The sequence below is a fragment of the Eptatretus burgeri genome, chromosome 8 (assembly GCF_056783735.1).
Source record: "Eptatretus burgeri isolate ZD-2024b chromosome 8, Ebu_testis_v1, whole genome shotgun sequence".
In the NCBI taxonomy this organism is placed as follows: domain Eukaryota; kingdom Metazoa; phylum Chordata; class Myxini; order Myxiniformes; family Myxinidae; genus Eptatretus; species Eptatretus burgeri.
The window spans coordinates 79,048,938-79,073,903 of record NC_140968.1 but is presented as its reverse complement, the minus strand read 5'-3'; the positions used below and the strand labels follow the sequence as shown (position 1 = coordinate 79,073,903).

General features: G+C 46.3%; 1 protein-coding gene across 1 annotated transcript in view; it reads right to left on the bottom strand.

Moving 5' to 3' along the window:
• SLC49A4 (solute carrier family 49 member 4) overlaps positions 1-24,966 on the bottom strand; it is a 43,740-nt gene that overhangs the window by 2,996 nt on the left and 15,778 nt on the right. The window contains exons 5-9 of the mRNA XM_085892736.1: positions 24,504-24,633; positions 10,238-10,343; positions 10,069-10,136; positions 9,493-9,620; positions 129-311 (exon numbers count right to left, since the gene is read on the bottom strand). Coding sequence (XP_085748862.1) covers positions 129-311; positions 9,493-9,620; positions 10,069-10,136; positions 10,238-10,343; positions 24,504-24,633 — 615 coding nt within the window. The remainder of the gene's footprint in view (positions 1-128; positions 312-9,492; positions 9,621-10,068; positions 10,137-10,237; positions 10,344-24,503; positions 24,634-24,966) is intronic.

Below are 24,966 nucleotides of genomic sequence, written 5' to 3'. Positions count from 1 at the left end.
GACTGAGAAGAGGGCATTTACTCACAAAAAAACTCCACTTTCTGGCTTTAAAAAAAAAAAACACATTAATGGCATCACATCATCATTGTATACTACCCATTACGTGCAACGATATAGTGTCGTCTTACCGAGAGAATTGGCCGCCACAACATTGATGGGCAGTGTGATGCAAGCAATGCTCACAAAGGCTGCCAGCCCACAACTGAGGCCCTCAGGTACCGGAAACGTGACCTCCACGAGGAGTTCGAGCAGCAGAGGGATAGCACCCACCATAAAAGCTCCAAACAGGACGCATGTGACCAGCAAGTTCACTGCACATTGGTTAAAAAGAAGAAGGTAGTACAGATGATTACCAAATAACTTTATTCCTATCATTATGCTATTAAGTGAATAGATGCATAGACAACAAGAAGGACACTCGGTAGAGCGCATACTTCCACCACGCAATGCCTGACCCACGAGAACATATCGGGCCCAATACATTTTTGAGATATCGTGCTACATCTCGGTTTAGCCCCATCTTTCAATGGTGAAGAATCACTTAATTCTAGTAGTCGGATCTGGATCCGGATCTTCACCAAAATATAATCAGTTCGTCCTTGTCATACACTCAAACCTGTCCACAAAATTTCGTCCAAATCCATCCACAACTTTTTGAGATATCCTGCACACAAACAGACAAACAAACAGACAGAAAGGGGTGAAAACAACCTCCTTCACCTTCGGTGGAGGAGGTAAATATACAGTGCCTTCAAAAGGTATTCACACCCCCTGATTCTTGTCATATTTTGTTGTGTTGCAGTCTGAATTTAAAATGGATTTAATTTAATTTTTTTTTGTCACCAATCGATAAAAAAAAATACCCCACAATGACTGTGAAAACATGTTTTTAGAATTTTTTACAAATTGATTAAAATTGAAAAACTGAAATGTCTTGCATCGATAAGTATTCAACCCCGAGTCCATATTTTGAAGAAGCACCTTTGGCAGCAATTACGGCTTCGAGTCTGCTCGAGTATGTCTGTATCAGCTTTGCACATCTGGATGTGGGGATTTTCTCCCATTAATCATTGCAGATTTGCTCAAGCTCTATCAAGTTGGATGTGGAGTGGCAGTGACCAGCAACCTTCAAGTCTTTCCCCACATTCTCAATGGGATTCAAATCTGGGCTTTGGCTGGGACGCTCAAGGATTTTAACGTTCTTGTTCTGAAGCCATTGCAGTGTTGCTTTGGCTGTATGCTTTGGGTCGTTGTCCTGTTGGAACGTAAATATTCACTGCAGTCTAAGGTCTTTTGCACTCTGAAGCAGGTTCTCCTCAAGGATTTGCCTGTATTTGGTTCCATTCATTGTTCCCTCTAGCCTTACAAGTCTCCCATTCCCTGCCACTGAAAAGCATCCCATGCTGCCACCACCATGCTTCATGGTCGGGATGGTGTTAGGTGGATGATGAACTGTGCTTGTTTCCACCAGACGTAGTGCTTTGCATTCAGACCAAATAGTTCAATTTTCGTCTCATCAGACCACATAATACTTTGCCTCATGCTCTCAGAGTCTTTCACGTGACTTTTTACAAACTCCAGGCATGCTGTCATGTGCCTTTTTCTCAGGAGTGGCTTCCCTCTAGCCACTCTCCCATAAAGCCTCGATTTGTGAAGTGCTGCAGATACTGTTGTTTTTCTGGCAGGTTCTCCCACCTCAGCCAAGGAACTCTGTCGTTCTGTCAGAGTGGTCATTGAGTTTTTGTTCACCTCCTTGACCAAGGTCCTACTTGCCGGGTTGCTCAGTTTGGTCGGACAGCCAGCTCTCGGAAGAGTCTGGGTTGTTCCATATTTTCCATTAATTAATGATGGAGCTGTGTTCTTGGGAACTTTCAACACACTAGAAATTGTTTTACACCCTTCCCAAGATCTATGCCTCCACACAACTCTATCGCGGAGTTCTACGACAGTTCCAACTGTGGGCTCTGACATAGAAAGATGCGTTTCTTTCTAAATCATGTCCAATCAATTGAATTGGCCACAGGTGGACTCCAATGAAGTTATAGAAACATCTCAGCGATGATCAAAGGACATTGGATGCACCTGAGCTTGATTTGGGGCATCATAGCAAAGGGGTGGAATACTTATTGACAAGACATTTCAGCTTTTCATTTTTAATTGAGTTATAAAAATTTCTGAAAACACGTTTTCACTTTGACATTATGGGGTGCTTTGTGTAGCTTGGTGACAATTTTTTAATTTAGTTTAATCCATTTTAAATTCAAGCTGCAACACAAAATGTGAAAAAAAAAAAAATCAAGGGGTGTGAATACATTCTGACGGCACTGTTTCGTGTACAGAGATAAATAAATCTATCTACGATAATATGTAGAGCTTGGTGGCTGAAGCAACGTCACTAATACACTAGGACCCCAACATTCGCGGGGAATACATTCTGGGAAAACCCCACGAATGTTGAAACTGTGAATGTGGGGGCATTGTTTAATGGGAAATGGGGGATAGGTTCCTCCAGTACATGGACAGTGCCTGCTTGTTTTTGTTCTTCAGCACATTTGGGTTCAGGGAACAGTAGAGCATCATGGATTTTACCATGAAGTCCCCTTTGGCATTTGCGCAGAGAAGGGATACCCGGTTCTATGTGGCCTTGAAGCCGGCTGCTTTGCTCTTGTGCTGTGAGATAAACATTCTGGGCAGCATCTTTTACCAAAACAAGCCGGTCTCATCAGCATCAAAGACCTGCTCCAGCAGGTACCTCTTCTCCTCGATGAGTCTCACGAGTTCTGCAGGGAATTCCTCAGCCGCGTCTTGGTCCATGGAGGCTCACTCCCCTACGAACTTGACGCATGCATTGTGGATAACTGCGGGAGGGTGAGTTTCTGCGCATTGTTTGTGGTGGATTTTTGATGATGCTGTATTCAGCAGCTAATAATGGATGTGGTGAACAATGTCATTGTATAATTAGTCCGTGTGTAGCAAGCTGCTAATTACACTTATAGATATGCTGAATGTTTCCATTCTTTAACTCAAAGGAAATGACGTTTTTCCTATCTGCAGGTAGATTATGCTGAGTGTTTTAAAAATGTAACAGCTCAGATGGTGCTGTTTGTAACACGATTATAATTTACATCAAGATGCGCTGAATGTTTCCATTGTGTAATGTCTGTATGTGGTGACCTGGTAATTATTGGATACATCAATATATGCTGTTAGTGTTTTCATTCTGGAAGTAAAGGTGCTGTCACACCTTGACGATTTCGCCAGCGAATGCCGACATGAAAAATTTGTCTAAAACGCTGGCACACATCGAATACGTTATGGGTAAGTTTTGTACACGTTAAGAGCACGCTGAAAAACACTGCCATACGTCGTAGTACGCTGGCTTTCATCGTTGTACTTTGCGGTTGTCCTCAAATTTTAGCATGCTTGAAATTTTACGACGTATGACTCACACGTTCCGCTACGCTGGCCATAAGTTGTAGGCACGTTATGCGATCGTTAACACATGTCAACACACGTTACTTGTAAGTTACTCATAAGTCGAAACACGTCGAGGTAATGATTAGCGTACCAGAAACTTATTTATAATCTATGAGTAACGTGTTGTAGGCACGTTACACGATCGTTGCATACACGTCGAGGCACATTATGCGATCGTTGACACACGTCGAGGCACGTTCCTTGTAAGTTACTCACAAGTCGAGGTAATGATTGGCGTACCCAAAACTTATTTCTAACCTATGAGTAACGTGCTTTGAACCGATGTGTAACGTACCTCCAACGCATATTGACATATGTAGAGTTGTATACGTATTTGATTGACGTCTTCCGGACGACCACAGAACTGACTGAACGTGTTTCTGATTTACAGCTACCGTATAATGGCGTATTGGCAGCGTTTAAAAAAAACAACAACAACTTCAGATATTTCGTCACGTGCCGTTACGTCACATCCGATTGCCTCTTCAGTTTGCTCATGTCTTATTCTTAGTTCCTCTTCTGTGAATATTTTCTGTTTGAGGATATTGTCACGTCGAAACTTAAAAGAAAATGTCCGAATATATTTTAAAATTCGTGATAGACTAAAAAAAAAAAACAACAAAAAAAAAAACAACAACAGCCTTAGATATTTTGTCACGTGCCTTCACGGAGCCAAGGAGGAAAAAAAAGACAATGTGCCTTGACGGAGAAAATAAGTTTCGGGTATGCTAAACATTACCTCGATGTGTTTCGACTTATGAGTAACTTACAAGGAACTTGTGTCGACGTGTGTCAACGATCGCATATCGTGCCTACAACTTATTCCCAGCGTAGCGGAACGTGTGAGCCATACGGCGAGTACGTCGTAAAATTTTCAGCATTCTTGAAATTTCACGACGTACGAGACATACCACGAAATATGACAGCATACTTCATCGTTTTTCAGTGTGCTCTTAACGTATACACAACTTACCCATAACGTATTCGACGTGTGCCAGCTTGGTTCAGCAAATTTTTCATCGGTCGGCATACGCTGGCTAAATCGTCAGGGTGTGACTGCGTGGTTGACACTTCCAATTTTCAGGCGGTTATGATTTAAATCGGCGTGCGGCAGGTTTTTAACAGGCTACGCCACGAGTTCGTCGGCGATACGTGCAGCACGCTATGCCGAAGTTAAACTATCGTTGGGCATAGGTTGTGAACGCCGACAACAGGCTAAGCATTCGTTGGTGTAAGTTATCTATAAGACAACGAAACATTCTGTGCCCGTGACTAATACGTTATGCATACGACCAACACGTTATGAATATGACCAAAACTTTTTTAAAAAAAACATCAATTTCAGCGTACGCCAACGTTTTACATAAATTTTTATACGTTGCCATTGCTGGCTAAATCGTCAAGGTGTGACGGCACCTTAACTCATGGGGATGGCGTCATGCAGAACGACGTGTTACACTGGTGAGATGTCCCATGAAACTATGTTCATCCTGCGAAGCTGCAATGCACGTGCAGGAAGCAGGTCATGTTCGCGGAAGATGTGTTTTGCGTATGTACAGTATTGTACTGTAGATACATCCAGCTGCCTTGTGCATGGCTCATGGAAGATATGTTTTAGAACTGTTTTATGCTCATGGCTCGGAGAAAAAAATAAAAATAACTAGAGTAATTTGACTGCGCGCAGTTGACGGGTATGCCTCCGCTCTCCCGCACAAACACTTGAGTGTTGACATATTTGACCCTTGACCTTTATCATAATTGGCTCAAAATCTAATCAGTTAATTGCCCTGTCTAACTTTACCTTTTGTACCAAGTTTGATGAAATTCTGTCCAATATTTGAGTTAGGGCATAAACAGTAAAATTTCAGAGTTTGACCTTGACCTTTATCACATCTGGCCCAAAATCTAATCACTTAATTGCCCTGTCTTAGTTTACCTTTTTACCAAGTTTGATGAAATTCTACAATTTGCTTCTTGAGTTATCGCGAAAACGAAAATCCGGACGGACGGACGGACAACCCGAAAACATAATGCCTCCGACACCCTTGGTGTGGAGGCATAAAAATCGCTGTGAAACCGCAAATACGTGAGACAATTTCCCACAAATGTAGAAGCATGTTGCAAATTATCAACCGCGAATACGTGGAACCGCAAATTTTGGAGTCAGGTGTATTTGTACATCAATAGGTCGTGGCACTGACTGATGGTGTGACCGTTTTACCCAGCATTGGTATTTGTGTCCATTGTTATTGCATCCAGCCACATCAGTAAACAACGGTCCATCTTGGTGGTGCGGAAAAGTCACGCTTTCCAAACCCCATGCTACCTCACCTCTCACAGCAGTAATTACAATATTGATGGCTATCAAATACAACCCACTGCTAAGCTAACAGGAATACCAAGAAAGGGAGGGGGGAGGGAAGAGAGAGGGAGGAGGGAAGGCAGAGGGAGGAAGGAGGAGGAGGTGGGTGGGGGGTGGGGAATGGGGAAGGTGGAGGGAGGGAGAGCGAGGAGCAAGAAAGGGGTGGGGAGACCAATGCCTCACCACATGTCACAATACACTCTGGGAAGGAGGGGGTACAAGCGACAGAAAGAGAGGGAGGAGGGAGAGAGAGAGAAATGTGAGGGGGAAGGGTTGTGAACAAAGGTAATGTTATGTTGTTTTATAAACACACACACACACACACACACACACACACACACACACACACACACACACACACACACACACACACACACACACACACACACACACACACACACACACACACACACACAGTTTTGCAAAACATCGTTTAAATTGAAATACAGTAATGTAACTCGAACTTCAAAATCCCATTGACTCAATGCATTGGAGGGAAAATCTTCTTCTTCTTCTTTCGGATGCTCCCGTTAGGGGTCGCCACAGCGGATCATCCGTATGATCCGCATAGTGATTTGGCACATGTTTTACGCCGAATGCCCTTCCTGACGCAACCCTGGTCGCCTCTTACGACACAGGGATATGGTACACCTATTTTAACCGGGGTATACACCGGCCCAATACACTGGTACTCAGTACTCAATACACTGGTACTGGTACCCAAGGTTTGAATTTTCCCAAGGGAAACAGCTGTTTCACAAGGGTTTGAAAGCTGTTTTTTCCCAAGGTTTGAATTAATTGTTGTGCTTGGTAGACATTTGTGAATACATTTACAGAGAGGGGGGGGCGAGAGAGGGGCGCGAGAGAGGGGGGGCGAGAGAGGGGGGCGAGAGAGGGCGAGAGAGGGGGCGAGAGAGGGGGCGAGAGAGGGGGCGAGAGAGGGGGGCGAGAGAGGGGGCGAGAGAGGGGCGAGAGAGGGGGCGAGAGAGGGGGGCGAGAGAGGGGGCGAGAGAGGGGGCGAGAGAGGGGGCGAGAGAGGGGGCGAGAGAGGGGGGCGAGAGAGAGAGGGGGCGAGAGAGGGGGAGAGAGGAGGTGGCGAGAGAGGAGGTGGCGAGAGAGGAGGTGGCGAGAGAGGAGAGGTGAGACTGGGGGGAAGAGAGGGGGGCGAGAGAGAGAGGGGGCGTCACAATTATTCTTCTTATTCGTTTGATATGACGTCACAATTGACGCTGGGGACCTGAGTACGTTTCCCAGGTGTTTCCCAAGTTATGGCCATTTATGATACGGTTGGTCCGATCCAATTGAAAAAAATGCCCCAATCCAGTCGTCGTTTATGAGAGCGAAGGAACGAAGCTGCACATACTGGCACGCACCTACGGGCCCGCACGAGTTCAATATAATTATCCGAACGGTAGAAAAAGGTACGTTTAACGCTTTGGGAATTTCACATTTTCTTGTGTAAATATGGAGGAGTCGGGAACAGATAGCAGAGACCCTGATGATCACCTCACCCCCGCTTTGCTTAAAGTAAATACGCTTCGTAAAAAGAATCTCCAATTTCTTTAAATTTTCAGATTTCGACAATTAATTAGTCCATGAGCTCCGATCCTCAAATCCAAACACAGATTTTGACGATGTACTTTAATTAACCTACGAGAGACCAACATGGAAAAAAATCGCATCATATAATGCATGAAATCGCTCCAGAAAGCTCTAGCACTTACAAAAGCGACGTACACAGCGATTTGTAGGTATGTAGATGAGGCATTTGATGATGTGAGTGAGGAAAGTGAAAAAAAAATATTTTGAGTGCTTTATCGTACAGAAACCGTTGTGGTCTGTTCCAAGGCAAGGCATTTTTGAGCAGGCCAAAATAAAATGGAAGCTTAAGACCACTGTGAGGTGACAGCGGGCTGACCAAGGCAGTGCGCAACCATGTTAAGATTTTTTTTTTGTTTTTTTTTTTTGATGAGGAACACCTCGTTAATTATCTTCAAAATGGGTGTTTAAATTTACACGAATACCCAGTTTTCATCCCCGAGTATACATGCAAAGTTTGCGGCCACTGGGTTTCATGGTTTTGAAGTTATGGAGGAAAAACACACACACACACACACACACACACACACACACACACACACACACACACACACACACACACACACACACACACACACACACACACACACACACACACACACACACACACACACACACACACACCTAATGTTATGATCAATAAAATTTCTTTTAATATGACAAAAATTATAGTGTTTTAATACCGTCCAGAAGCACATTGCCCACCTAAGTTGGGCCGACACGGGTAAGCCAGCCCGGAGGGTGGTAGGTGCCTGCTCGAAGAGATAAATTCCCATCCCAAGATACAACTTCTGGCCATCCGAAGTTGCCCTAAGATATATAAATGTGAACCTGAAAGTTAGGACTGGAATCACAAGACGATTACACCAGGTGAGACAGAGAATATCCCTCCCTGAACATCACAAGTGAGCTCGCTGGGCTTTCATTTGACAACCTAATCACCACATGGTATTTATCCAGGCTGGAAGGATAGCCTCGACCCTAGAAGTATGCAGACAACTCTGAGCTCTCCACTTTGGGCCCAAATCTCACCCCAGTCCAGTATCCTGTGTTAGAGTGTCGACCCATCCAGGACTAAGCAGAGTCAATAAACTACTTCAGCAGGACTGACAGTGTATAGAACATGGTGCATCTGCATAAGTATGAGTACGAGTACTTCTCCCGACATGAGCATGGGTTACAGGAACTTCAACTACAAAATGTTAATATCACTGCCTTCAATCAGATTAGGAACCCACATCGGTGTATTTGGGTCCAGCATTCTCACCATTTGGATACTGTACCAACATAAATTGCTGTGTGAGAGAGAGAGTGTGAGAGTGAGAGTGAGAGTGAGAGACCCCCCTACAACAATTTCATGTATTTCTAACGATACGTCCCTTGACAACACCATGGGATAGGCAGCCCAAGTTTTACATTCATGTACCATGTCAGCACTGAAACCCTATCCCAGTCTCCACCAGCACCAAAACACGCAAACAAAAATATAATGGGATACAAAGCACAAGTGACACAACAACATTAAGGTAGGAATTTAAAACAGTAAAACAGCACAAATAGTCCTGCTCTCTGCACAAAGCAAAAAAGTAAAATAAAAAAGGCCAAAAGACCAGCAAACCACAGCCTTGAAGCTTGAAAAGACAGGAATGAAGGGGGATGGAGGGGTTGTGAAGATGGAAGAACAGGAAGTAAATTTGCAACAGTTTTCAACTTCAGATTGTATGCTTGTGACAAATAAGAAATGATGTTCCAAGCAATGAGACGAAGCACAAGCTTAAGAGTGGTCGTTAACCAAGCCTTAACAATACTTGTGAGTGTGCCTGTTTACCAGACGAGCTATCACCAGCTCCCTAAATAAAGTGTACTTTATCATGTTGGCAGGTTAACCTCTCATTTTAACTTCTGTGATAGTAATATGCACAAAAGAGCAGAATGAAAATAAGCAAGGAAGTCGCGTAGTGGTCAATGAACGAATGACGATAAGTTAATAAATCATGGAAACATTTCAGACCAGTTGGTAAGACAATGTTGTTGTTGGAGCCATAAATTGTTACCTGTGGAGAGAGCCAGGAAGCTGATCTTGCCTAAGCAACTGATCGTAAACCAGATTGCCGAAAGTGTGGCTCCGGAAAGTAGAGTCAAAACGATGACCTTGAGCCTGCCGGTGAAGTTGTCCGAACACCTATGGTACGGGTTAAAAGAAAAACATTCAACCCAATAGTTTCACACATCCCAAAATTTGTAACAGACAGGTGCACAAATGACCCACTATGACCAAGCTTCACCTTGAACTACCAAGGAATCTCCCTCCCCTTCCCCCCTTCTGCAAAAACCCCACTTTTCCTTCATAGTTGGTCAATGTGCTCTTTAAGGCCGATTGCACTCGGCAAGAGTTTACTGCACACCCGCGATTGTGCACACCGACTTTGTTCAATGAAGATAATGAGCCAAAGCTCCGACAATGAAAGAGTACTTCCATTGTGAGCTTTTCATTTATTTATTTATTCATTCATTCATTCATTCGTCTTTGCAACTTGTGCGCATGTGTGTGAGATTTTGCTACAGCAGCTCCGGCCCTCCATCATTTTAAAGGCCAACGAGGCAGTGAATTTGATGCGGACGCAACGTACCTGGCCACGGCGAGCGCACCCAAGTAGCCAGCAAGAACCGCGGCCAGCTCTGCCCAGCCAACTACCGTCTGTGGGTTAAATGTCACACAACCCCAGCCAATTCCATAAAGCGAATGCCCCACATAAAGGAAAGGCACAAAGGTAAGAGAATTAAAATCTGAGAGCTCACCGATGAGAAATGCAATTTAAACATGGAACCGAGCTGCTTGAGCCATGCCGAGCTGACCCCGAGGGGAAAAGCGTACACAGCCACAGCCAACCAAAAACTAGGCCTCCTGGTGAGGGGAGAAGAAACATCGAGTGGAAATCATTCCTGTAAACAGACACCCCAAATTTTACATTCATGTACCATGTCAGCACTGAAACCCTATCCCAGTCTCCACCAGCACCAAAACAAGCAAACAACAACGACAACAACAGAAACAGCAAGGAGGGAAATGTCATCGCAGCTGTCACTACAAATTGAGGATGAAGGATAAAGGGAACAAGGCACTCTTATTGGATCATCGTTCATTTCAGGGCATCCTCACAAATGCAAAGGGCAAGTCACAACAGAACAGTCACCCATCACATAGGCTTTTATGCCTTCACTCGATTATTTTTACAATTACATGGCCATCTGCCCCCAATGAAGACTCGTCATCACAGAGATAAGGGTAGCACTCGGCTGACAGACCACAATACGTTTTGTTTTGTTTCATCTCAGCTTTGAGTTTGTGAGATCAGTGAGGCCAAAAAAAGCAGTTCATTTTTGATGATCGGTTATCAAGTTCAATTACGTCTAACAATTAAAAATGTCCCTCACTTTTCGAATTAAATGGCAGGCAAGATCTGGTGAAAACACCAGATTGTTAACAAAGGGCATCCCAAAACCTTCTCTTTTTTTTTTTGGATTGTCTATATGATGAGGAACAATGATGGTGTGAGTCATCGCTTTTTGCGAATCTCTCCGCTTCGTTGGTCGGGGCTCACTAAGCATTGTGCGTTGTGCAATGGCTGTCGTCCAATGTGGGACCCACAGCATCTACTGCAAACATCGCAGCTATCGGCTGTTCCTTGCGGAGGTGGACGTTGGCAGGTTTTCCTATCTTTCCTCCATTGTCTCTTGATAGCAAGTCTCCCACATTCAAAGTGGTCCAGGCCTTTGCGGCAAATGTTATGCCAAGCTGACCTGTTTGTGGCATGATGTTCCCAGGTGGTGACTGCAATGACAAGATTTGAGTGTAGACTTCAGGACATCTTTATCATGCTTCCTTTGTCCACCACGTGACCGTTTACCAATTTTAAGTTCACCGTAGAATAGCACTTTCGGGATCCTATGGTCTTCCATACGCGTTTGGTGTCGGGACCCCCACTCTTTGATAGGAAGAAAACCACGGGATAACCATCTCGGGTTAGATTGCAGTGGTGTGTGTCGGGTGGTGCTGAGGTGTCGTCCACCAGACGGCGGTGTCCTTGGGTTAACCTGAGGCGGTCCCTTTGGGCGGATGCCTGGAATGTCCTATCCCGAAGAGAGGATGATCACCTGTCTCTGTTATCATCTGAGCTCAAGAATTTGAACATTGGTATTGCAGCACTCTCTGAGGTTTGGAGACCAGTTCGTGGCGAGATCATGGCGGATGGTTACACCTACTATTGGTCTGGTCGCTCTGATGGGCACCATGCCCAAGGAGTTGCTGTAGCTGTGTCCAATAATTAATCCGATTCCAATGATAATTGAGTTAACACCAGTCAACGAGCGTATTGTTACAGTTGTGGAAATTCGCATTACACCATAAAGAGTCCTCAGGTGAGATATATCGGTAAGTTCATGTGTAGTAAGCCCAAACCCGTTGTATAGAGGGAATATGTGTGATTCATCCGGGCTGCGACGCTTTAAGTTAGCCGTTTTTCTTTCCCTATTGTTATTTTCGACCATTAAGCCGCCAACAACGCAAACAGCCAACTACCTTCACCTTCACAACTCCATCCCGCAAACATCGCTTCACCGCCATTCCCAAATGATGCCGGCCAACCACCAAACCACCACAGCAAACCCCCACCACCTTCGCCTATCTCCTACAACCATCGACCACACCACCAATCAACACCAAACGTCGTGCTGTCCAGGGCCCGTTCGGTAATTGATGCCGAACGCATCGAGCCGCGGGTACGAATGCGTTCCTCAGGGAGAAATTCGGATCAAAAAGGCTTCACGCCCCCTTTTGCTCTTTCCAATGGGCGAGCGTCGGGCGGTATGGCCCCGCCTCCAAGCGCGATGAACGTGGATTCTTTACGAGAGGAATTCGTATCAAAAGAGGTTCATGCCCCCTTTTTGCCACACCAATGGCTGAACAGAGGGTGGCGTGGCCCCGCCTACAATCGCGTTTTGATCCTGAAATTTGCATATAGGCTCCTCCTCCTGTCAAGAAAGACGTGAGCGCAAGGCGACTCGCGCGCCTGGTCGGGGCGAGTGAAGACGGCGGTTCAGGTCAAGTTGCAGGCGGCTGGTCTGGGCGAGTGAAGAGTTCGAGTTCAAGTCAAGTTGCAGGCAGCTGGTCGGGGCGAGTGAAGGCGGATGGTCGGGGCGAGTGAAGACGGGAGTTCGGGTCGAGTGCAGTTCAGTTCGGGTCGAGTGCAGTTCAGTTCGGGTCGAGTGAATACGGCGGTCGGCATCGAGGTTGCGGTGTGGGGGTCGCTCGTCTCGTCGTTGCTGCCATCTCATCGCGGGATCCAAGACAGCCAGCCATTCCTCTCATGACCCTGAGCATCAGCAATTTCCCCCCCCCCAATCCGTGCTGAGATAGTGCCGGGGGGGCCCGTTCCTCCCCCATCCTAAACGTGGTGCCAACCAAACTTTGCGCGGAGCACGCCGGAGAGGGCTCGCCGACCACGCCAGGGGCACGGAGTCGAGGCGCAGCGGAACGGACATTGCGGCTTGCCCGCCATCGCGTCACGAGGACGCGGGTAAGACCTTCTCGGTCTCGTGGACCTGGTCGCTCCTCCAGGTTCCACGCACATTTGGTCCACGGACCTGTCTGCCTCCTTTCCTTTGCTTTTTGGAATGAGTGATGTGGCGCCGAGTCCCGACAAGTAGAACAGTATAAGTGTTGTAAATAATTGCCCCTTTTTATTCGGTCGTAATGCTTTTGTCTTGACTGTTATTTGTTGCATTTTGTCTTGACTGTAATATACATGCCTTCCGTGTTTCCGTAATAAATGTGCATTGCTTGTTGAACTGTTTCCCGCTTTGCTTCGTCTCCTTCCTTTTATTGAATCTCCATCTTGCATCACGGAAGGGATTGATAGTGGGTTTAAAACGCCCGGTAAATAATCTGAACTGTCGGGGTCGACGATAACTCCGCTCGGTTATCTCTGCAGCACGGAACGAGCCGCTTAAGCGGTTCGTGTCCGGAGTCGACCTGTGGCGTGGTAAAACTCCTCGGTACGCTACTCGTGCGAGTACTTAGGTAAATCGACCATTCGGCGATCAGACCCTATTTCACGCGGGGAAGAATGCGGACCGAGTTGTGGTGAGGTTCAACCCCCACCCGTGACTGGCTCTGGGCGGTAGTTCCCGGAGGGTCACGACTGAATTGTCCGTTCCGGTGAGCGAGGCGGCCCACGTTGGCTACACGCGGTTATTCGCACGCCGGCGGGCGCGAATTCGCAACAGTATTATGATGAAGGATTCGTCACTCCTTGGGTGTCGTTTCTCTGGTTCAAACTAAGGCGAGTGATCTCACCATGAAGTATGCATTCTATGCCACGCTCGAGTCTGTGGTTGATCAGTGCCCCAGGCGAGATACACTTCGAGTCTTGGGGGGATTTCAATGCATCGACGGGAACTGATAGGGATGGTTATGAGATGTGTGTTGGTCTTCAGGGGCCTGAAACTGTGACTGAATAGCACCAAGTTCCTTGACTTTGCAAAAAGTCATGGACTTAGGGTGGCAAGTTCATGATTTCAGCACCGACAGGCTCATCACTGTACTTGGTATTCCAATGCTGGTGGTGTGGAAAAGAAGATTAACCATGTTCATTGATGGTCACTGGAGGATGATCCAGAACTGCAGAGTCTACCGGAGTGCTCAGTTCCTCAATACCGACCACAGGCTTGTGGAAGCAACTCTGAAGTTGCAGCTTAAATCCGGGAGAATGGTACCATCCCAGCCTCGGCTGGATGTTGCAAGCTCAAGGATGAGAAGGTAGCTGAGGAGTTTGCGAACAGGCTGAGTGGGAATTTGGGGTGGTCTGAGTGCTTCGGGGAATACTGAAGAGCTGTCGAATGCCTTCAAGACCACCATCCTTGATGTTGCCGGTGGACGTCTTGGAACTCACCAGAAGACGAAGAAGAATTTGCTCACTCAAGGGACACTGGATACCATTGACCAGAGTTGCATGGCCAGTTTTAACGGCAGAGCAGAGCTGTTCAGGTAGTTGACGTGTAAAACTGTACATGCGCTGAGGGTGGACAAGGAGGCCTATGTGCAAGGAATATGTGAGGGGGTAGAGCATCACCTGTGGTCAAGTGATTCTCGTCCTGCTGACAGAATTCGCACATTGCGTTCATCCAAGCCCATCCCTCAGTGTACTGCAGTGAGAGCGGAGGGTGGAGGGCTCTTGATAGAGGAGTCCTAAGTGAAGGCCCGCTAGGCCGGTTACTTTGAGCTGTACCAGCTGTACCAGGTTGATCCACCAGCTGTTTAGTTGAATGTCAGGGGTGTTACTGCCCCTATTGCTGACACTTCCAATTAACTGTAATCCACCTTCGTTTGTGGAAACACAGGCTGTGGTGAACCGCTTGAAATGGGGTAAAGCTCCAAGGATCTGTAGCATCCATGCTGAACTTCTCAAGGCTGGTGGAAATGCTGCACTCATGTCATTGCATGCAGTTCTCTGCTCTGCCTGGAACACAAGCATCATCTCAACTGACTGGAGGAGGGGCCTTGCTATCACTCTCTGGAAAGGGAAGGGTGATCGCCAAGACTGCAACAACTATCGAGGGGTGACACTGCTCAGTGCCGGGCAAGGTCTTTACACAGATAATTATTGATAGGGTTTGCCACCATCTGCTTGAGCACCAGTGACCAGAACAGTCAGGCTTTACACCAAAGAGGTCAACGATTGACCATATCCTTGCCCTTTGGATCCCCACTGAACGCAGACGAGAGTTTCGGCAGAGGCTGCTTGCAGCCTATGTTGATCTCTGCAAAGCGTTTGATTCAGTGAATCGGGCTGCCTTCTGGAGGATTCTTGGTCTTTGTGGGGTGCCACCAAAACTGGTGAATCTGATGTCTGAACTATACTCTGGTACTGAGAGTGCTGTGAGATGTGGTGATATCATCTCCAACTTATTTCCAGTTGTTGCTGGAGTTTGTCAGGGGTGTGTACTGGCCCCCACACTTTTCAGTGCTTGTATGGACTGGATTCTGGGAAGGATGTCGGAGAGATCAAGCTGCGCTGCATCGTTTAAGAATGTCAAGATATCTGACTTTGATTTCGAATCTTTGCGGAGAATCTGGATATCCTTTTTGGGGCCCTGGAGGTGCTAAATGAGGAATTGGAGCCACTGGTATTGTGGATTTTTGGTTCAAAACTAATACCCAGTCTTTCAATGACATCTTGGATGCTGCTATCTTGTCTGTACCCGTTTGTGGTGAGGATGTTGAGTCAACGGAGAGATTCACTTTCCGTGGTAGTGATATTCATGTCTCTGCTGGCTGTGAGCCAGAGGTCAATAGACGCTGGGTCAGGCCTGGGGAGTCGGATTCACTGGATCATTGGGTGTGGCACTGTCGGTACCTGTGCAGGAGTCTTCAGGTCTTTGATTCTTCCAGTCTTGCTCTGCAGATGGTGAGACGGTCTCTAACCAGGGATCTGAGATGTGGACTTAATTCCTTTGGAGAATCCTTGGCTATCACTTGGTCAGACTGAGTCCAACGAGTGGTTGCTGAGAGAGACTCAAATGAGATTTGTTACCTGCATTGTCCGTGAGCATCAGTTGCAGCTGTGTGGACATGTGGTTAATTTTGCTGCCGCTGATCCTGCTCACCAGATTCTCTCAGCGAGGGAGCCTCATGAGTGGAAGCGGCCAATGAGCCAACCACGTGCCTCGTGGTTGCAGCAGGTTGATCAGCATCTCAAGATTGGGATGGGCCAGGCATCTGCCTCGGGGATGGCCAGACGGAGGCCCCTGGAGTACCGGCAGGAAGTGGACGTAGCGACGCGCTGCTCTAGCGCATGCTCCCATACCTGGCCTGACCTAATAGATAGTGGGACCACACCATAATAGATAGTAGTTGTCGACACTTCACCTTTGGACAGGGGAATAATTGTGGCATCTTTGAAGACCTGGGGTACTGACTCCTCACTCCACATGGTAATGTAGAGTTGGGTCAGTCGGGTGAGGAGGTTGGCACCACCAAACTTGAAAACCTCGGAAGAGATACCATCGTCGCAAGGGGCCTTTCCAGATGACATCTGTGATAGCTCGTGACCTATATTTTAGTCGGAGGACAGGCAAGGTCTTCTAATATAGGCCGCTGGGGAAGAGAGTCAATGGCCGTGAGATGGAGGAGGGACAATTAAGGACACCATTAAAGTGTTCAGCATAGCACTCCAGGATCTTGTTAACCTCCGCCATCGAAGATGGGATGGAGGTTACTGTTTTCACCCCTTTGTTTGTTTGTTTGTGAATAGTATTACGGAAAAACTCCGACGGATTACGACGAAACTTGATGGAGGGGAGGGGGTTAGGTTTGGTCCAAGGATCATGCCATTAGATTTTGGACTCGGTCCAAAATCCAATATGGCCGCTATGGCGGCCAATTTGAAAAAATATTTGAATTTATTTTTTTGCATTTCTACATATTTTAAGTGATTTCCACGAATGGTGGTGTCTTCCTTTTCATAGCATGTTATTGAGGAATAATGTTGTGAAAAGGAGAGGTGGGGCAGTGTTTCTATTCAAATCATTAAACACACCAACTACTCAGAGAGAATGAGAAAATAGAATTTTCCACGAATGCGTTGATGGAATTGCCTCCGCTCACATTGGATGTGAACACACTCTTACCTCCCCCTCTCCCCCCATCCCCCAGCACCACCACCCCCTGAACCCCTCAATTAAAGGTCATATGAGTGAAAGCAGGAGGGAGACAAGTGGAAAGACATCAGATGCTTCCAACTCCACGGTACAGTCCGCAAGGGGATTTGCAAAGAGCACACGATCTTTGACCTTTCACCTGTTGAACCCAAAAATCTATCAGTTAATCTTTGTATTACCGATAATATTTATGCTGTTTTGTTGAAATCCCTTCAGTGATTCAAGTTTTCATGATAACAAAAAAAACCAAAAAAAAACCTAATAACTGAAGCATAGACGGTCAGACAACCTGAAAACAATGCCTCCAGCCATCGACTAAAGAGACCGACGTAACATAGGTGTGCGCATGTGTACGGGATACATGTACACATGCACCTTACCTGCCTGTGGCGTATTGGCATACGCGTGCAAAGCACAATGCGGGGAGCGTTGTGGGGGCGTGGAGGAGTGGTGATGGTAGTCACGTGTCTGCAATGCATATAGCTGTTCACGCCCGCTCGGGACTTGTAGCACCAGTAGCGCCAGTAGCAGCATGTGGTATCATTAGTAGTGTCTTGTGGGTCGTGCGCCTGTAGAGTGCATCGAGTGCGTAATAAAGCGGGAGCTGCGGACATCCTACGCCCACACTCTCGCTCGAGACAATAAAGCGGAGTTGTGTTACCCTCCGGCTCGTGTCTGCCTGCTTGCACCTCTGCCACGACACTACACTTGGCGACGAGGCTGTTTCGGATCGACACGTGCAGAGTGCCTGTTTTCCTCAGCATTGACTTTGAGTCGTTGCCGGGCCAATTAGATTGTCAGGCGCATGGAGCGCCGGGAGAATCAGCGCAGCTCGCGCGGCACGAGTTTGATCACCTGGCGAGGAGCCCAGGGAAGCACATCGCGAGTTTCGCCGCATGGGTGAGGAATCTCGCCGGCGCCTGCAGATTCACGTCGAGTGAACGGTGGGCCGGGCTCGGAGATCGTTTTATTTATGATTTGCAAGCCTCGGAAATGGTTTCTGCAATGCCACGGCTAAAGGACGAGGACATTACATTCAACTCAGAAGCGGCGTCGGCCGTCGCACAGACTCTGAGGGATGTCCGGAGCCTCGATGGCCAGAGCACGACAGGTGATCCAGACGTCCGCGCGGTGTACCAAGCACCCACGGCCGCGCGCACAGTCTTCGGTGCAGGTCGTGACCGAACGTTGCAACGCGGTCAGTCGGACGGCGGTCTGAACACTCAGGGACATCTACGGTGTGTGTGCCAAGTGTCATTGGCCATCATAACGGTCATGGATGGCGGTGTGCGAAGCGATTCCTACGTCCCAGGTCGAGACCTACTGCCGGTACGGTGTTTTGTGCATGACGTACACTTTTACGCCACGGGTCGAGTCCTGCAGCCTGGGCAAGGTTTTGTGGATGGAACGCCGATAGTGTTTCATGTTGACACCAGAGCGGCGGTGTCGATCATAAGCGAGCGCACCGCTCGTTCACTCCCCGGTCTACGCCTTTTCGGGTCCACCCTCGCATTGCACACGTATACCGGTGAAGCGCTGCCAGCGGTTGGCAGGGCACACGTCTTGGTCGCCCATCAAGGTCAGCGGGTCGAGTTCTCGCTGTTCGTGGTGCGAGGGGAGGGGATCGCCGTTTTGGGTCGGAGCTGGTTGGCCCGCATTCAACTAGACTGGACGGCGCCAGCCAGTGGCCTTGGACGTCCCGTGCCGGGCCAATTAGAGTGTCGGTGGGAGGAGGTTCCTGTTTCGGAGTTCGTACCTCCAGGTGCACCTGTGTCTCCTTTGGGCCCGTACCTCCGTTTGGGCCCGTACCTCCGTTTGGGCCCGGGCCTCCCTTGAGACCCGAGGATGAGGTCCCGGCGGCAGGGGCCGCGGCGATACAACATGGGTTTCCGTTCATTGCTTCCTGCAACTACGATATACGGTTCCGGAGCAACGGGGACCATGCCAGCTGCGACGGACTCTCGCTCTCGCGTTGCGCTCATGATACAGTGCACGCCCGTGTCGTTCAGGTGATTTCAACGGGGGATTGGAGCGAGCCGGTCGCATTCAAGAAGTTCGCGGAACGCGACCATCGACAGTGTTCTCTTCGACGTTCAGATGGGGACCTGCACGCAAGTCGCCTCAACACCGTGACAACCAAGAGGCGTGCGCGCAGCGTGGTTCATAAATTGTTAATTGTTGTGCGTTTGATTCTCGCGGTACGAGTGATTCAGCATGGCATTATGAAAGCAAATACCGACAGTCTGCGTGTGAGCATAATGTGTTTGATTGGGATCAATGCTGTCTATGATGTGAAGAACTTGCGGACAGTCGTTGCGAATAAAGAGATTTTCCAGATCTCGGTCTTTGATGACAGTCCGCAGTTCGCTGCACTCTCATGTGTTAGGATTATACTGTGGGAACACGCTGTACGTAAAGAGAAGTTTGCCTCTGCGCAGACGATGTTTTTGCTGTTGTATGACCCTGATATGTATCCAGTCAACGCTGTTCGTCTGTATGGACGTGCGTTGAGGTCTCGGCTGGTGTTGCTGCGACCTAGGGGGTCGGTGGCAGGGGCGATGTTGCGCTCGGCGCTGCTGCGCGGGTTTGGTGTGGGACGGCTGGTAATAGAGCCGGCTAATTGCCTGGTTCGAGTCGGTGGCGGGGAGCCGGAGCCAGTTCGCTGTTCAGCGTCACCGCCACCCCTGATATTGCCAAGGTCAGCCGCGCTGGCGCCTGCGGGGCTTGCAGACTCGGGGTGTTTACCTGATTCGGTCCTGTCTGAGGGAGGTGTGCCAACTTGTCGACCGGGGGCATTTGATGGTGCCGGGGGAGGTTCGCTTAGGGTGTCACCTCGACCTCGCCGGGAGGCGTGTACGCATGGGCCGCCTGGGGACGCTTCTACAGTCTACTGCATTTGGAGTGCAACTCACTCGCACCTGGCGGATGAAGCACGTTTTTTTCTTTTGGGCTGTCTCGTCTGGGTTTGATTCACGGCCGACCATCACCCCAGGGTTAGGTGGTACTGGGAGGATTTTACATGGTTGATGTCGTTTTGTTCCTCTTTGCTTTTTATGTCGTAGTATGCTTTGCCAATTATGCTTCTCATTATAATTGTCATTTTATAATCGTACTTTTAGGAGGGAGGAATGTGGTGTATTGGCATACGCGTGCATTGCACAATGCGGGGAGCGTTGTGGGGGCATGGAGGAGTGGTGATGGTAGTCACGTGTCTGCAATGCATATAGCTGTTCACGCCCGCTAGGGACTTGTAGCACCAGTAGCGTCAGTAGCAGCATGTGATATCATTAGTAGTGTCTTGTGGGTCGTGCGCCTGTAGAGTGCATCGAGTGCGTAATAAAGCGGGAGCTACGGGCATCCTACGCCCACACTCTCGCTCGAGGAAATAAAGCGGAGTTGTGTTACCCTCCGGCTCGTGTCTGCCTGCTTGCACCTCTGCCACGACACTACACTGCCGACTGACCATTGCCACCTGTACAAGTCTATACTCACTACATCCAGGTATTTATTGATTCCCTTTGAACTGATGAGCTTTTCTTATTCCCATAACTATTCCTGGCAAACTAATGGGGAAAAAAATTACATTATTTGATTTTATATTGCAAAGCTCATCTTTTGCTTTAATATCACCGAACTGAGTGTATTTTCCAAGGCGGAGTGAAGGCTATTTCATTTGCTTTGTTCAAGGGGTGAGGAAGGCCGAGGGAACTGGCATAATAGCTGCTTTGCCCGTGCCCTTTTCCCTCGATGTAGTGATGTACTGTATGGTTTTGACAGTCACAACATTAGGAAACAAACCAAATAATGGTGGATCTGTCCGCACTAACAGTAGAGATAGAGGAAGCAATTCTCTGCATTCAAACTAGTCTAACAGCAGCACGCATAATAGGAATGCTTCGCAAGCAAACGGCGTAACCCTCCCCCCCCCCCCCCAAAAAAAAAGAAAAAAAAAAGATTACATTCCAACAGAGGTCGAGGTGAAAAGAAATGTCGTTCTTTTTCACAACTGAAAAGCATGGTACAAATGAACAACGGAATGCCAAAAACCTGATACCATGTGACAACAAAGCATCCTTCATTCCGCACAAGAAACCCATCAGGGCAAAACACTCTGGGAAGAACCCAGTGTCAACAGCAGGGCAGATAACGGAGAATCAAATGTCGGAGTGAAGTCAAAATCGTTTGAATGTAAAGACAACAACAACAACAACAAATACAACCTTGTTTGTACTTATTGAAACAAAATATCATTTCACATCTTCACGACACGAGTCTGACAGGGCAGTGCAGAGGCAGTGCACTTACCTTTGATCTGTCAGGCCTGGGTTAGATTCTTGACCGGACTATAAACCGTCGCTTTGGGGGTTTGCATGCAATGCTACGCATCATAAAGTGTGCCATCCTTTGGATGGACATTACACTGGATCTCACCTGCCGACATTAGTCTGTAGATGATAAAAATCCCACGTTGCCTTTGACAAAACGTAAACGAGTGATCGCCAAAACCTTGTCCAAATTACAAATTATTGCACCTTCAATGGAACAATTGGCCAAGCCAGCCGATTCGGGAAAGACTTGGGCAAAAAATAAATAAATAAATAAATACCCTTCCCTGGCTGACCCCACAAGAATGTGACAATAATGGGGGCTATTAAATAAGTCTAAGTACTCCATGTCCTTGGAACACAAGCGTGGAGGTATTGTACAAACAATGACTCATCATCGATGTTCTTGTACTCATCATACTCATCTATGGATACAAACCATAGGAATCCGAGTTATGAAAGCAGCGACACCAGATATATTTACATGTGTCCATTACAAGCATCCCCTCCAATACAACCTCAGGTCAGCAACACAGCAAAGGCCAAAGGTCACACAAGAAACAGTGAAAAGAAACCCCACATCTTGCTTCAGGCCAAGTAATAAAATGCAGCACCCTGTTTGTGCTCACATCCAGGGTAGTAACAATTCACCTGAAAGAATGAACGATTAAACTAGAAGGGCACTCTGTAGAACGCATACCTCAGCCACGTAATGCCTGATCCATGAGAACATATCGGGCCCAATACGTTTTTGAAATATCATGCTATACAGTACTGTATTGTTTTTGGCCCCGTCTCGAAATGGTGAAGAATCATTTTTAAAATTAAATAATTCTCATATCCAAATCTGGATTTGGATCTTCACCAAACATGAATCAATTCTTCCTAGTCACATACCCAACATGTCCACCAAGTTTCATCTGAATCCGTCTACTTTTTGAGATATCACGCTATATATCATTTTTAGCCCTATCTCTCAATGGTGAAGAATCACTTCAAAAAGATTTGAGTAGCCGGATCCGGATCTTCACCAAAATCTAATCAATTTGTCCTCGTCACACACCCAACCTGTCCACAAAGTTTCATCAGATCCGTCCACAACTTTTTAAGATATCCTGTATACAAACAAACAAACAAACAAACAAACAGAAAGAAAGGGGGTGAAAACAACCTCCTTCAGCTTCGGTGACAGAGGAAATGCATAAAGAAAATTAAACAAACAAGTAAAACAAAACAAACATACATACATACATTCGTGCTCAAATGATGAAACTCAGCAAACTGTAACATTATTCAGTTGCACAGCCAACTATGAGATATTAATTTTATTGAAAAACCTCCATGTTGTTGTTCTACACACCATGAAAGGATACTTGCCTTCATAAAACGGACAACCATTCTCTCCATGATGTGTGTGTGTGTGTATATATATATATATATATATATATATATATATATATATATATATATATATATATATATATATATATATATATATATATATATATATATATATATATATATATATATATATATATATATATATATATATATATATATATATATATATATATATATATATATATATATATATATAGTCATGGAGTATGGTAGTGAACAGTACCTGCAATACTGCATTCTACATCTACTCCATGTAGAGGGTAAAAATAGAACAGATCCTGACGCTCACCTGGATCACGAGCAACAGTCAATGACATAAAAAGATAAATTTTGTTCACGCGCATAATCCGTTCACGTGATTGTTTGAATGGAAGCCCTCTCGATGCTGATTACAGCGATACACGTTTACAGGTCATGGTTTTACAGGTTAGAGGTCATGTTTTTGGCTGAGGGCATGGCTGTGCTGCTGATAGTTAGGGCAGGAATTTTTTTTTTAGTGTTTTTGGCCTGATTTCAACCCATTAATGAGGACAGATTTTGATGCGGTCAATACAACTTCGTTAGGCATCAGATATGAAGCTTGTGGCCAAGTTTCATCAAAATTATGTTTGGTTCCAGCGATAATGACTGAAGTGTTTACAGACTGACTGAATGACTGAAAACTATAGACACTGCTCGATCGCATAAGGTCGCAGGACTAACGTCCAGGTGAGCTATCAAACCAAAAAAAACATGGAGCCGGTCGACCCACAAGACTGACGATATGTCTATTCATAATTAAACAGTATACGGTCGGACCCCACTATTCCCGGATTCGCAATTCACGGACCCTGCGTATTCATGGGTCATAAAGTGTGACCTACTTCTAAGTATGCACTTCAAATATTCACAGTTTTTATTGTCATTATTATTTAATTAAATCAATTAATTATTTTTCCTTGCACTTCAGGACTGGTCTCCTATATCCACCAGGGAAATTGGAAAATCAGTTTTAGAACTGGTTTATGCTTGCGGCTTGTGAAAAAAAACAAGAATCACCGCAAGAACCTTGAATATTCGGGGCAATTTCCCACGAATGTAGGAGCATGTCACAAATTATCAACCGTGAATACGCTGAACCTGTGAATGTCAAGGTCCGGATGTATAGCATGGTATCTCAAAAAGTTATGGACGGATTCGGAAAAACCTGGTGAATAGGGAGGGTGTGTGAAGACGAATCGATTTGATTTTCGTGAAGAGCCGAATCTGGATCCATATATGAATTTAAATTAAAAAAAATTTTTTTTTAAGTGATTCGTCACCACTGAGATTAGGGCCAAAACAATACATAGCATATTTCAAAATGTTGTGGATGAGTTGGATAGGTGACAAGAACAAGCCGATTCGACAAAATGTAAACTGTTCAGCCTGACAGAGGTATGTGCTTTACCGAGTGCCATTTTAGTTTATTTTTATTTCTAGTAAAATTTTAATCAACCACAGCCTTTTTCAAACAAACAAACAAAAACATCTTGTAAATTAAAAAATATATTAAAAGGGCAGCACACAACTCTAATGAACATCATAAAACTCGATAAGTGCGAGTATCTGTGCGCAATGTCCAAGGAACCAGGAGGTCCCACCTGAGCAGACGGGGGATGGCCTCGGTATAGTGCAAGCGGCGGGTTGCAGCCGACGTACTGGGGTAAAGCAGGGGATGTCGAGGCATCAGTAGCACCACAAGCACGAACAGTACAGCAATCATTCCAAATTCTGTGAAAGGCACAACATGAAAATCATTCAATCAATCCCTTCATGTCAACAGTGCAATCATTCCCAAAAGCCTCAATGGTCGGAGTAATTTACAAGCATGCACGCATCCACTGAATGAGGCATATGGAATGAAATTTTTAAAAATTAAATATATTTGGCTGCCACTTGCAAATTTACTGCATTGTAAAATGGCATTCTTTTGGTGTTCCAAGTCAAATATAAAAACATGAAAGTTTGAGCATTTAATTATGCAATAAATACAATTATTGCATTACGAGTTTGATGTTTCTTGCCATTAACAATGCAAAAATGTACACTTATCAAGGAATTTCA